General features: G+C 37.6%; 1 protein-coding gene across 1 annotated transcript in view; it reads right to left on the reverse strand.

The window, feature by feature from the left end:
• Positions 1-13976, reverse strand: part of WNK1 (WNK lysine deficient protein kinase 1) — a 160776-nt gene that overhangs the window by 9658 nt on the left and 137142 nt on the right. Inside the window, 9 exon segments of the mRNA XM_043565053.1 lie at positions 238-432; positions 2130-2332; positions 3255-3910; positions 5476-5549; positions 8368-8428; positions 9079-9162; positions 11177-11260; positions 12383-13026; positions 13029-13829. Of these exon segments, the coding sequence (XP_043420988.1) occupies positions 238-432; positions 2130-2332; positions 3255-3910; positions 5476-5549; positions 8368-8428; positions 9079-9162; positions 11177-11260; positions 12383-13026; positions 13029-13829 (2802 nt within the window).

Consider the following 13976-nt stretch of genomic DNA (forward strand, 5'->3'; position numbering starts at 1 on the left):
GTAATCCTTTGAAAAAACCTATTTCATCTGATAGGAGCAATGAATTCACCTAATATAATCATTATTCAACTTCCCTTTCCAGCTCAAGATCCGAAAGTGTTTTAATACACAGGCTGTGTTCTGGTCAGCCGGTCTTCCAACTGACCTTAATAGGATGCTCATCAGGCTTTTGTTGCGGATATGGCAGTATCTCCATTTTCATGTTTTTAGAACATGTTGATTGCTTTGATTGCTTACCTTGACCTGGAGCAGAAAGGCTTGGTACTGAAATGGCACCATCACTGGTGAAGGCTGAATAGAGGTTGTCACTGGAGGGAGATGGCTTAAGGGGCTGTAACAACTGATTCTGCCCAGTCTCTGGGATGTTGCCAGGAGGGTGGAGGGTCTGCTGGGGGTGCAAAACTGAAGTGGCACTCTGACCAGACAGGTTACCTGCCAAAAGATAAAGTGGCATGAGGAAACATGTCCAGCTTTCCCAATAAACTTAACAGGCACTATTCTTATATTCTTATTCTTCAATGTGTCCCACTAAGTGACTAATAATAGGTCAAAAGCTGTAAGTGATGAAAGAACAAAAGGCCTCACTAATGGGAGGGGAAGTGAGAAATGACATGAGAATCAATAGGCAATAGGGCTGGAGTAACTATTCCGAAAGACTTTTAGTTTAAATTTTCTTTTTTTTCAACGTTTATTTATTTTTGGGACAGAGAGAGACAGAGCATGAACGGGGGAGGGGCAGAGAGAGAGGGAGACACAGAATCGAAAACAGGCTCCAGGCTCTAAGCCATCAGCCCAGAGTCTGACGCGGGGCTCGAACTCCCGGACCGCGAGATCGTGACCTGGCTGAAGTCGGACGCTTAACCGACTGCGCCACCCAGGCGCCCCATAAAGACTTTTAGTTTAGATAACCCAGATGGTTCCCAAGTCTCAGCTGAGTAGAACACGCAGTGGATATGGGAGAATTCCGTTTTACAATTCCATCATTGCTTTTAAAAACCTGTAACACTGAATTGGTGCAGGATACAAATAGGTTTGGTGGGCAGTCTCTGCTTAGTTTTCCTTCTAAGTATGTGTCAGGTCAAGTACAAAAGTGGTGTCAAAAATAATGCAGATGACTACAGAGTAATACATATTTAAAATTATTTGTGGCAAGTGGCTTTTATTCCCTAGTCAACTGTCTTGAAATTGACCAATTTCTCTGTTCCCTACTAATTGGCAGACTAGCAGGCCACTCAAAAAGTATGTCAAAATTGGGATTAGGATCTAAATTAGCTGATATCCTTTATAATCACATTTCTACTAATGAATGGGTTCTGATGTACTAGAGAAATGGTTTGGGTTTCTGAAAGCTTCCAGAGAATGGAAAGCTGCTAAGAAGTTTGCAACTGCTTTCCAACACATTTATATTAGAACTGGAGAACAACTATGAGGTATAAATGTATTTCAGTCTTTCACTTTACAACCAATTATCTGTTAACATTCTCATAATTTCACCAAAGGGTAAGAATTCTATCACCATTAAAAGAGACAAACTGTAGTTCATTACAAGAGATTATGAATTATTTTTTATTACAGCCACGAGCAAGTTCTTTATTTCAATATACATAAATGAAATAAAAACTTTAATCAGGAAAATTACCACCTAAGGCATATCCAAACATCTAAATGAAATTTACATTCATCCCAGCTGCAATTATGGATAATTCATTCACTGAAAGGAAAAACCTACCTGAACTTTTACTAAAAGTTTTTTCTTTTACCTGAACTTTTACTAAAAGTATTTTCTTCCAATTGCCTATGAGTTTGGTGTAATGTGAATTATATGAGTAACCAGGCAATGCTAAGTGTTTTATCCTTAAGAACAACTGTAAGTGGCTTGGGTAATGGAGGTAGTTAGTAATATGGGTTACAATGGAATAAGCCATAGTACTCACCCTTCCATAGACTCAACAAATAGAGGTACTATAAATATAAGGAGTGGAAAAGTCAAGGAAGCAAGAATATTAGGAAAGTCAAACTCCTCTGAAATTTAACAAAAACAACAAATGGCTCAATAGGTTACATATAGAGTCAGGAGACAGAAACAAAAGATGGGACAGCCAAGGCTGACCTGGTCCATGGCTTTTTACCTGAAAGCTGGGGGCTTTTATTCCCCAAGGAACTGCTGCGACTAGATTTGCTGCCTTTGCTTTTAGTGGGTCGCCTTCTTCTCCCTGCAAGAGGGGCAGCTGGGGGAATAATGACAGCAGGGGGAACCTTGCCCAGTTTGGTGTATAAAGATTCAATTTCATGCTTCTGGCGACTCTGCAGGTCTTGAATCTCTTTAAGATGTCTGTGAAAGATAACCAAACATGAATCAAAAACATTATAATCACTTTTGTTCAAATGAGATTTAACAACATATTCTTTAAACTCTATTCAAGTATTTACTTACTCATGAATCTTTCCCCCCTCAGTGTACTTAACGTAATTTCTTCTATTACCTTGAGATTCTAGTTTGTTACTTCATATTGTTTGGCCTCCATTACCCAAGCCAAATTCCAATAAGCTCCTAACCAACAAGTAGTTGATGATATGTTAGGAGAAAAGATTTCCTGATTTTTGAGGCATACACAGGAGTACTGAATTTGCTACTCTGGACCAGTGTGTCAAATATGATCTATAAAACCTGCCACATAATCTACATCCATTACTAGATTCATTTGGTAGACTATTAAATTAGGTTAATAATGATAAAAAGTGCTATTAAGAAAAACAATAAGGGGCGCCTGGGTGGCGCAGTCGGTTAAGCGTCCGACTTCAGCCAGGTCACGATCTCGCGGTCTGTGAGTTCGAGCCCCGCGTCAGGTTCTGGGCCGATGGCTCGGAGCCTGGAGCCTGTTTCCGATTCTGTGTCTCCCTCTCTCTCTGCCCCTCCCCCGTTCATGCTCTGTCTCTCTCTGTCCCAAAAATAAATAAACGTTGAAAAAAAAAAATTAAAAAAAAAAAAAAAAAAAAAAAAAAAAAAAAAAGAAAAACAATAATATAGTAATAATACAAAGGTGCTGAAGAAGTTCTAGAAGTAGAAATGCTACAGGTCCTTATAAATACAAGACCTAATGAGAACTACATTGAGGAAACTAGCTTTTGCATAGCACCCTCTGTTTGAAAGAAATGAGATATAAGCATATTGCAGTGAAAAGAATACTAGGCACCAGGAGCTAGATCTTACTATGATTCTGCCATTATTCTTTTACAGAAGAAAATACACTTACTTTTCTCGTAGTCTTCGCAGCTCTAATTTTAAATCTTCATCTTCAATATCTGACTCATTGTCACTACTCATGTAAGAGGAGTTGAACGAATTACTAAGGCTCTGACTTAGATTCTGGATAGGGAGGCTCTTTGAGCTCAGCTGATGGGGGGAGTGTGGACTACCTGAACCATCATCCACATCCCTGCTTAGGAAGGCGGCCTCCAGGTCAGAAGATGGCCCATTCAGATGTGAAGGCTCTGACAGTTCAGGCTTTTCTTTCTTTGGTATCACAGCGGGGAGAACAGCTTGTTCCAAATCCATAAAAGGAGGAGATGCCATTGGTCCCTCTTTCTTTGCCTCAGCAATCTTGTCTTCAGTTCTTGATACAGAGAAACGACCTACTTTGTTCGTTGTAGTTGTCACCTGGAAGCGTCCTACCTTTGTAGGCTGCCCAGTCTCTGACTTTACTCCCAAGGCAGGAGTTTTGTGGGCACTATCTGGCATATCTGATGAGATGCTACGGATCCCATTAGGCTCTGTCTTCACCAGGGTACTTTCTGGACTACTACTTGATAGTACTGAGGACTCTGAAGTGCTAGACTCAAAATGAACAGACTTTGCATCTTCTGACTTATTTTTACCCTCTTTTTGGACATCATCCATTGCAACTGAAACCTGATGGAAAGAGACAAAAGTGAGATTAAAAAACAAAATCCCCAATACTCAATTTTTAAAATGATAAAAAATTGAATTAAAATAATAAAAAAATTCAATAAAAAAAATTGAATCACTTTATTTCCCAGTCAGTATCTCTTTACATAAGCCCCTCCACCTTCACTGTGAAAATAAATGGAATACCATCATAGAGAACAAGATCTGTACTGAGATGTACAGATTAGATACAGATTCTCAGTGGCTGGCTAAGCTTACTAAGTTAATAATTTACCTCCAGATCTCATGTTATATACAAGACTTAGATTTATGTCTTTGTGGAAATATAAATAACAGGGAATGGAATCTTGAAGGTTGCCTGTGAATATGAAAACTACAAAGATTAAAGACAATGAATGTTTGAGGCGCCTGGGTGGCGCAGTCGGTTAAGCGTCCGACTTCAGCCAGGTCATGATCTCGCAGTCCGTGAGTTCGAGCCCCGCGTCAGACTCTGGGCTGATGGCTCAGAGCCTGGAGCCTGTTTCCGGTTCTGTGTCTCCCTCTCTCTCTGCCCCTCCCCCGTTCATGCTCTGTCTCTCTCTGTCCCAAAAATAAATAAAAAACGTTGAAAAAAAAAATTAAAAAAAGACAATGAATGTTAAATGCCAGCTAAGCTTCAAGAATCAACATAACTAAATGGGACCAAAAGGAGGATCCAGATCCTTGTTCTAATTTGTCCATGTATTATAAACTCAGCCCAGTACAAACTCTCAGAACCTCAGTTTACAAATGAGAAAAATATCAACTGCTATCCCCAACTCCCAGTGCTACCATGAGAATAACTGGAAAGCAGTTGTGAAAGTAGTAAAAAATAAAAAAATAAATAAATCACTAGTTGGACCACCTGGGAAAAGAAAACGATGTATCACTTGATGTTGACTCAGTATTTTCATTTCAGAAATTAATCCTAAAAAATTGTCCTAAACATAGAAAATGTTTCCTGTTACATTACTTATTACGATAGAAAAATTTGAAACAACCTAATGACTAATAATAGGAGAATGGGTTAGGTGAACCAACTACTAGATTGGGAAAAAAAGCTATAAAATCTCATTCAGAAAAGCAGCGTCAATTGTACACACATGTACATAGAAAAAGGAATGAGGGGAAACACACCCTAAAAAGTAATCCTGGGTGGAGGAGGTAGGTAGGAAGATGGGGTAGACAGTATACTGTTTCTCTACTGTACTAAGTATTCTGCATTCCTTTAATTGGCATGTATTATTATTATTTTTTTAAAGTTTACATATTTATTTATTTCTAGCAATCTCTACATCCAATGTGGGGCTCACATTCATGACCCCGAGATCAAGAGTCACATGCTCTTCTGGCTGAGCCAGCCAGGTGCCCCAGAAGGTTTTGTTTATTTTTAAACATGTATTATTTTTAAGAGGGTAAAATGATAAAGAACTATAAAAAAGATATATATCATCAAATTGGCAATTGTGTCCCAAAGGTAAGTAATAATTTTATTATATACCTATTCACCCCAAAGAGGAAATCAAGGCAAGGGAAAGTAATGGTCTTACCTGGAATCGTCCCATCTTAAAAACACCAGTTCCTGAACTAGTTCCTAGGACAGGACCTTCTGTGATTTGAGAAACTGAAACAAGTACATGGAGGAGAAAAAGAACTTAAGTTAGCATCTCGTTTTAGTTAGCTTCTTTTCCTTTTGGTCAGAAATACAGCAAAATAAAAGTACCTATGAGGTGAGAAAAATGGTCTGAGGCAAGGAAAATCTCCTTGGGCTTTGTCCAAAAAGGAAATAGTTATTATTTACTCTCCTTACTAGATACCTTTAGTCTGAAAGATACTGTTTGTGAAATACTGTCAAAGTCTGAAAATTTATCATTAGTCCTCTACTTTTCCTTGTACACGTGTACAGATGATATGTTATTGTTTGGAGGAATAAAAGTTACATATAAGCAAAGCAGCTTCAAGGCTTAACTACAACATAAGAGATACTATAAAAACTAAGGTTAATGGGTAGTAAGAATTCAATTACTCATTCTTTAACTCAAAGATAAAAATAAATGAAGAGAATTATGAGATTTTACTTAGGATATCAAAGACGCATTTTTAAAATGAAAATCATCTATGACAACTTGGTTTATACAACACTTAGGCAAAAATCTTAGAACAGGAAGTACAAGGTGTCAGAATCACTGATAAATAGTTTTGAACAACTTTCAAGCCACCTAGGTCATCCTTTCTAAGGACAACCACTTGAGGTTTTTTTCCTAGAGATAATATAGACATATACAAGCATTTTCTTTATTTTATACAACTAGTAAGCTCAATTTTATACAACACTGATTTTGATATTTTTACAATGTATCTTAGCATTCCATATTGATTTCTCATTCTTTTTAATGGCTGCAGTGTTTTACGTCTGTCTGTATGTATGCTATATGTATACAAAGTACCATATTTTAAACAGGCTCCTGTGGATGGACATTTAAGTTTTTCAGAACTTCTTGCTATTATAAGTGTTCTACCAAGTATTTTCTTATGAATCTGTGGAATACCTAAGAATGGATGTGCTGAATCATACCCATTTAAAACTTGGAGAGACATTACTAAATTGATCTCTAAAGAGGTTGTGTTAAGTCACTGGTGGCTATTAAACTTCTAAGTTTACCAATGAGAGGTTCAGAAATGCTATCACTTACTAGTCTTTTCTGTGATATGAATACCCACCACTGCCCAGTTTTTCATTTATCTTTGGACATCATGGCTTTTTTTTCCATGCAGAAAGTTTTGAATCTATTATTGCTTCTGTATCAGGTATCAGCAAACTATGATCATGGACCAAATTCAGCCCACAGCTTGTTTCTGTAAATAAATTTTATTAGACTACAGAGCCAAACTCATTCATTCACGTATGGCCTATGCTGTTTTTGGGTTACAATAGGAGATTCGAGTAATTGTGACAGAGACTATATGGCCAGCAAAGCCTGAAATATACAACTTTCTGGCCTTTTACAGAAAGTTTGTTGATCCTACTTCAGACAGTTAAAAAAAAAAAAAAAAGAAAAGAAAAAGATTTCTTGTATGTTTTGTTACAGCACTATTTTACATTATCATTTTTCATCTTTGACCCATTTGGAATTTATGTTGGTCAAGGCTGGCATCTAAGCTTTCTTCCAGATGGTTGTCCAGTTGTCACAAAGCATTTATTGAAATATCCTAGCATTTTCTCACTGATTTAAAAGCCCACCTTTTTCATATTTCTTCTTTATAGTTTGTCCATTTCTAAACTTCTCTAGTCTGTTCCAATGATTTTTTTTTAATGTTTATTTATTTTTTGGTGGGTGGGGAGGGCATGCACATGAGTGGGGGAAGGACAGAGACAGAGAGAGACAAGAGGATCCAAAATGGGCTTTTCAATGAAAGCAGAGAGCCCGATGCGGACCTTGACTCATGAACTGTGAGATCATGACCTGAGCCGAAATCAGACACTAACCAACTAAGCCACCCAGGTGCCCCTCCATTGATTTTCAAGTCACTTCTTTTAAAATGAGAGTGAATTCAGAATATAATTGCCTTGAAGATAATTTAGAGAGGTTTTAAGTGAAATTCAGAATTTAAGGAAGAAAGAAAAGATTTGAGTATTCAGGTAATCTTATTAATAGTTATACAGGGAAACATATGTAGGTGGTAGTCAGGAGAATGGATAAACTACAAAAGGAACAATATTAAGTGTTACACAAAAGCACACTGAATAAATACAGCTCATGTTTAATTATTTTCCCTTTTGAATATAAATGGTTCTAAGAGAAAAGGTGACAGCAAATAGAAGCTTTAAATTTCCTACTTTGTGGGGGGACTGGTGATGCAGTGAAAAGAGATTTACAACAAAATTCAGAAAAGAAGTAGCTGATATGAACTCATGACCAAGAGCATGCTCATAAAAGTTCTCATGGCAATTTTAAGTTGTTACAAAATCTGGAAATATGTTTTGCCAAGAGACTGTGTACAAACACGCCAATTCTAAAGACTCCAGAAATGGAAAAAAAATGTTTAAACTGATTACAATATATATTTGTATTTCTACCATCCATGCTAGTCAAGCTTATCTCTACCTCTATCTATCTAGTGTCATAAAAGCCAAGAGATTAAGGTAAATTAACTTTTAAAAATAGGCCTGAATTTCCTTCTCTCTCTTAGCAAGGGTCTATCCTAGCTAATAACAAAGGGTCTTATTCCGAGAAACTATCATTACCTTTTGCATGCTAATATTACATGTTCCAAATATTAGTGTTAAAGTTCCTAAGTTATGAAATATGTAAAATTGTTCTTTAAAACTGTTTCAAATACACCTACATTCTTAAGAATGTCTTTGAGATAGTAAACTCTATAATCAATTATAAAGAGGACTGGAAATGGTATAACATAAGAGGAAGAAGGATGCTTCTCACCATCCTTCTGAGGCGGTGTTCCTGCTTCTGTAACTGCTGCTGGAGCCACCATGGACACAGGCTGCAAAACACATATGTACAGATACCACAAAATCTTTAGCTTCAGTCACTCTTAAACTCTTGCCATGCTGCCTTTCCTCTGGTTTTTATAAAGGGCAAAAGAAATATAGTATATGTGAAGAAACACTTGTGTCCAACAGAGTTTTCTTTTTTTTTTTAAGCCTAAAAGTAAGTCTGATGTAAAAAAAAACAAAAACAGAAAAATTTTAAGAAAAAATTCTGAGTTGCTTCTATATTGTTGTTTGTTTTTCTCATGGGATACTTAAGAGTATAACTTGGATAATAATAGAAAAAATAGTTTTAATCAGAACATTATTGTATCACAAGCTTAAAAGGAAGAAGTTAACTTTTAAAGCACAGCTTCCTCCAAAGCATAAATACAAAACCCATAGAATTCATCTATGGTATAATTGTAACCAGAGGCAAGACAAGAAAAGTACCTTTCAAATCAATAAAATATTTTCCACAGTTATACCACTGGGTCAGTGTTAATCTTAATCTGCTTTATTTCTGTTTGCTGGAATAAGCAAAGACTCTGAATTAATGCTTTTAACTCTGTAGGTGTTAAAGGTATTAATAGGTTAGAGTATGTTTTAGGAATGTGATATATTAGGATTATGGAAAGATTTTGGCAAAATTTTCAAAACTTACCCCAACTGTACATGTCCCCACAACAGTCTCTGGACTAAGTGTTCTTCTCAATTGAGCATCCAGATCTTCCAGAGGTTGCTGGGACTGAACGAAACAACTACAATAAGTAGAGGTCTTTGGCATATTCAGAAGCACTACATATAGCTCATCTAAATAAGGAATACTCTTTGATGCTTTAGATTGACACAATGTAACATCTGTCTAGTCACTGAATATAAAACTCAATATATTAAATATTAACTTATATTGCTTGAATGATATGTCAATTTCCCAAGCCTTAGAGAAATTCAGTCATATTTATGTTTTTACAGTTTTGAAGTCTATGTTTGATGTTCCTTAAAGTGATACAAAAGTTTCTACCTGTCCTCTCTTTAAAAATATATTCTGGGGGTGCCTGGGGGACTCAGTTGGTTAAGTATCTGACTCTTGATTACAGCTAAGGTCATGATCTGATAGGTCATGAGACTGAGCCCCACATTATGCTCTGCACTGATAGCACAGAACCTTCTTGGGATTCTCTCTCTTCCTTTCTCTCTCTGCCTCTCACCCTGCTAGTAAATAAACTTAAAATATATATATTCTGAAAAATGTATCAAGATATTTTGGTAGATTAATTTTTTTCTTTTTTCTTTTTCAGTTTGGTACATCTTTCTGAGAACTTGTCCTTATGAATAAAAGATGGCATTAATGTATTTGATCACTATCAAGGATATTATTCTTTTCTTTAGGTCTTAATCTATACTTCTTATACCCTATAAATGGCAGCAAAAAGGAACTGGAGGTCTGGGCATTCCAACCTGTTAACCAGGTCTTACCACCATTCATCACAAGGCCAGTAACTTTTTACTTTTGATACAGGCCATAATCCCACATCTATTTTGGCTTCTATCACTTATTCTTCTACAGCCTTCATTTATCCTTCTCCCTCTCTATATAGGCATTATCCACTAAACCTCACCTCCTCACATCTTATTTGCTGTTTCTCATCACATTTGAGCCTGAATACGTGTCTGAATACATGTTTTTAATGAGAAAACAGGTGTAAAACCCCTAACTTACAGACTTTCACAATGTATTTTTTCCAAAATGTGGTGACTGATGGAGTGAGTTCTCTTTGGAGTTATTACTCTATCATGGCAAATTCTTTATATTCTACTGTACAGCTGTAGAAGTGATAAATTCAGACTTCTTGTGTTAGCAATTTATGTTTTTCTTCTATATAATTCTAAAATAAATTCCTGTTTTAGTTTCAATGTTTACTACTTTGCTCACGGCAGAAGCTTTTTCATGGTTATAATGGCTTCATAATAACTACTTTCCTTACGGGACTTCAACTAAATAAATGTGTGGGGTGGTGGGGTAGGGTAGAAAAGGGAAATGATAATTTAAATATTGCAGGCAATTCTGATCACCATTGGGTAGACCCAATGAGCAGATCTGAGTGTGAAACAGGAATCTCACATTCATGTCACTGCTCTCAGTTCCTGCATGAGTAATCTCATGCTAACTAAACTGTGTAGGTTTTGTATTGAAAGATAAAAGACATATTTTTCATGAAACATGACCCTTATATCCATCTATATTTAAGCCAATTACTTTATTTGTTGGTCACTGAAAGAAATGTCAAACATTAGAGAAAAAACTGGTTGACTGAACTCACAGAAAAGGGGCATTATCAGTTATCTTTTCCTAAGGAACTTTCAAAGTTAATTCTGATTACTTGTAATTTTTTACTTCCACAATGGTCTAGAGCCTAATCTCATTCATCAGATGTAATTTCACTATTCTAGAAAACTGTGAATGACAGGAGTTATATTTGTCTGGTAACATGTAAACCCTGCTATTTTCTTTCTTCATAAAATATGAAAAAATATTAATATCAAATGTGTTCTAGATGACTTGAACAAAAGAACCACGAAGCTTCTTACTTTAAATAAGGTCTGGATCATTAGCTATATACACTGTTTTAAGAGAAAGTTGTTACTAAGTCAAAACTAAAGAGGAGCCAGAAGCCAAGATCATGCAATGGAGAATTTAAATAAGCTTTGTGAAGGAAAAAGTAGGAGCACAAAAAGAAATCTGCCAAGTCTTGGGGCACCTGAGTTAGTGAAGGTCCTGGAAAAGGTGGCAGCTGCTCGCTGGGTGGAGTACCAGCTGGAAGTTCAGTACCCACTGGCAGCACCTACAGACAATGAAGGGAAATTCAAGTCCATGAGAAAGACTACATACTGGCCAGTAAATCAACTAATTCAAATGCAGAAATATAAGAATAAAATATATCTATAGTTAAGGCATGATTGTCATCTGGCTTATATTCTGGTATCTATCTTAAATAAAGGACATTATAACCATGATACTATTATGGGGTTACTACTACATACTAATAAAATGAATAGTAAAATTTAGTGGAAGGTTATTCCCTAGGGAAAACAGAATCAAAGGCTGTATGGACATGAGAGGCACAGTTATTCTTGAGCCACTGTTTTAGTACAGTATCATCAGACTTTTCCTAAAACAAAGACTTTTCCGAGAAAACAATTCAGAAATAACCAAGGGGCAGGTCTGATAACAAAAGTCATCAGAACACTATAAAGCAATTTGTACAGAGCCTCTATTACTGGCCGACTATAAAAATAATTTTACAATCAATGGCAATGCAGAAAGATAAGTGAAGCACAGAATATAGTAGAAAAAACACAGCCTTGTTATTTGGAGAAGATCAGAGAGACTGAAGAGAGAATGAGAGGAAATCCACCATAGCGGAATTAGAAAACACATTTTAGTTAACTTATTCCTAGGATTAGATTCTTTTTCCCTGTATATGAAATTCATCACCAACTTCCAGTTTTTGTACACCCCAAATTGTACACCTGTGGAACTGAAGCAAAGCAGAAAATCTGCTTCATTCTCACTGAAACAAAGATCATTGTAAATTGCTATTACTATGTATAATTGCTAGCAGAAGCATTTAGCTTCCTTTTGGGATACAGATTTCTTTAGCTGGTGCCAATGAGGAAGGAACGTCTGTATTTTACCTGATTATTATATAGCCTTAGAAAATCATGTAATATAATTAACCCCCAAATCTTGCCATATTCCAAAAAAAGGAGGTCTCTTGTGTTCAATATATATATATCCTAAAATAATTTTCAACTTATTTAATAAACACTTAATGTCTACTATAGGCCAGGCCATCTTTATAACTACATTTCTAATTTGCAAGGCTGAGTTGAAAAAAGGCACTTACGGGGTTGGGGGAAAGAATAATCATATTTATCAAATTATTTCAAAACAAGAATCTTACTGGAGCTTTAGTTAAAGGTGGCTTTGATGGAGCAGTTCCAGCTTTCACTCCTGATGTAGTGCTGACTGGGGCGGACACATAGCTGACTGGGGTGGAAACTTGTCCAGGTGTGACCACTGGTATAACTGACAAACCAGTTGTCCCTAATGGCAAACTTGTTGGTGGTAAGCATGTACTTGTAGTAGAAGTCATGAGCTTGCTTGGTGCAACAGCAGTGGTTGGGATGCCTGGTGCGACAGTGGTCTCTACTACCAGTGATGTCTCCAGTGAGACAGATGCATGTTGGGCTCCAGATGAGCTGTGTTCACTAAAGAGAGACCGCAGCTTTTCCTCTAGAGTCTTTATGTCATCAATTCCAGGAGCCTTGGGCTGTGAGTCAGCATCTATTTCAGGACAGTGAGTGTGGGGCTGGTTGGGAAGTAAAGCTGGTTGAGGCTGACTATGAATTAGTGTCTGCTGCACAGCAGGCACACTGGCAACAGGTTGTACCAAAGGTGGGATACTAGGTACTTGGGGTAATAAAGGTGTAGAAGTAGGTCCTCCTGCTTGAGGAAGGACAGGAGTAGAAGCTACAGCTGATGGGGTGACCAAAGGATGCACCCCACCAGGCTGAGAAACAGAACTAGATAATCCTGCTCCAGGGAGGAAGATGATGATGCAGACAGGGACAAAGCCAATCCAGTTGTACTGCTATGAGATGTTTTATCAAGTGAGTGTGCACTAACCACCACTGTTTCAGCTAGAGTAGGAGCAGAGGTGCTGCTGCTCAGCTGAAGAGGCAGCTGGGAAGCTATGCTCGGGAATGGAGTGGTGGCAGCAATGGATGTTAACGTGGCTACCCCAGAAGTACTGCCTGTCGCTTGTTGAGATACTACAGGTGGAGGCTTAGCACCTGAGACAGCAGCACTGCCCGCAGCAGAGGCTAACGTTGAAACTGGTATAGATGGCAAAGTGCCTATGCTAGAAACAACACTCCCAGATGTAGAAGCCTGAACTGGCTGGGATGTTGTTGATATTGAGACAACTGTAGGTATTGTAACGCTTGAAACCACAGTGGAAAATACTGGTGATTCAGATATAGGAGGTACAGGGAGACCACTTGACGGTATCACACCTGTGCAGGTGGCAACTCCACCAATCCTTTTTTCAGTGGGCACTGGAATCTCAGACTGAATTACTGATGTGGACATGTCATTAAGAGGGCTGCTAGTTGCAGGGGCTGATACTGAAGGTGTGGCTGCTGCTGTGGTTGGGACTGCAGCAATGCTACTCATGGAAGGAGGTACTACTGGAAATGTTGGTCCTGTATGACTGAAGTTGGGAGGTGCTGTATTGGGCCCTTCTGTCATTTGGGCATGTCTGAGTTCAGAAAACGCCTGTTGTAGGCTAAGGGATGAAGCAGAATGAGACAAGTTCATTCCAGCGCCATGGGATGTTGAGGCAGCAACTGCAAAGGAGAATACAAAATTCATAATCAGTCCATTTTAAAAGGGTAGATTCAAAATTGTCCTAACAATCTGTTTTTGGGTTACCAACACTGCCACATACCAAGAAGGTTTAAAACTCCTCCCGAGGAAATGACAGGCTTTTTCTA

The sequence above is a fragment of the Prionailurus bengalensis genome, chromosome B4, assembly GCF_016509475.1.
Source record: "Prionailurus bengalensis isolate Pbe53 chromosome B4, Fcat_Pben_1.1_paternal_pri, whole genome shotgun sequence".
Classification (NCBI taxonomy): Eukaryota; Metazoa; Chordata; class Mammalia; order Carnivora; family Felidae; genus Prionailurus; species Prionailurus bengalensis.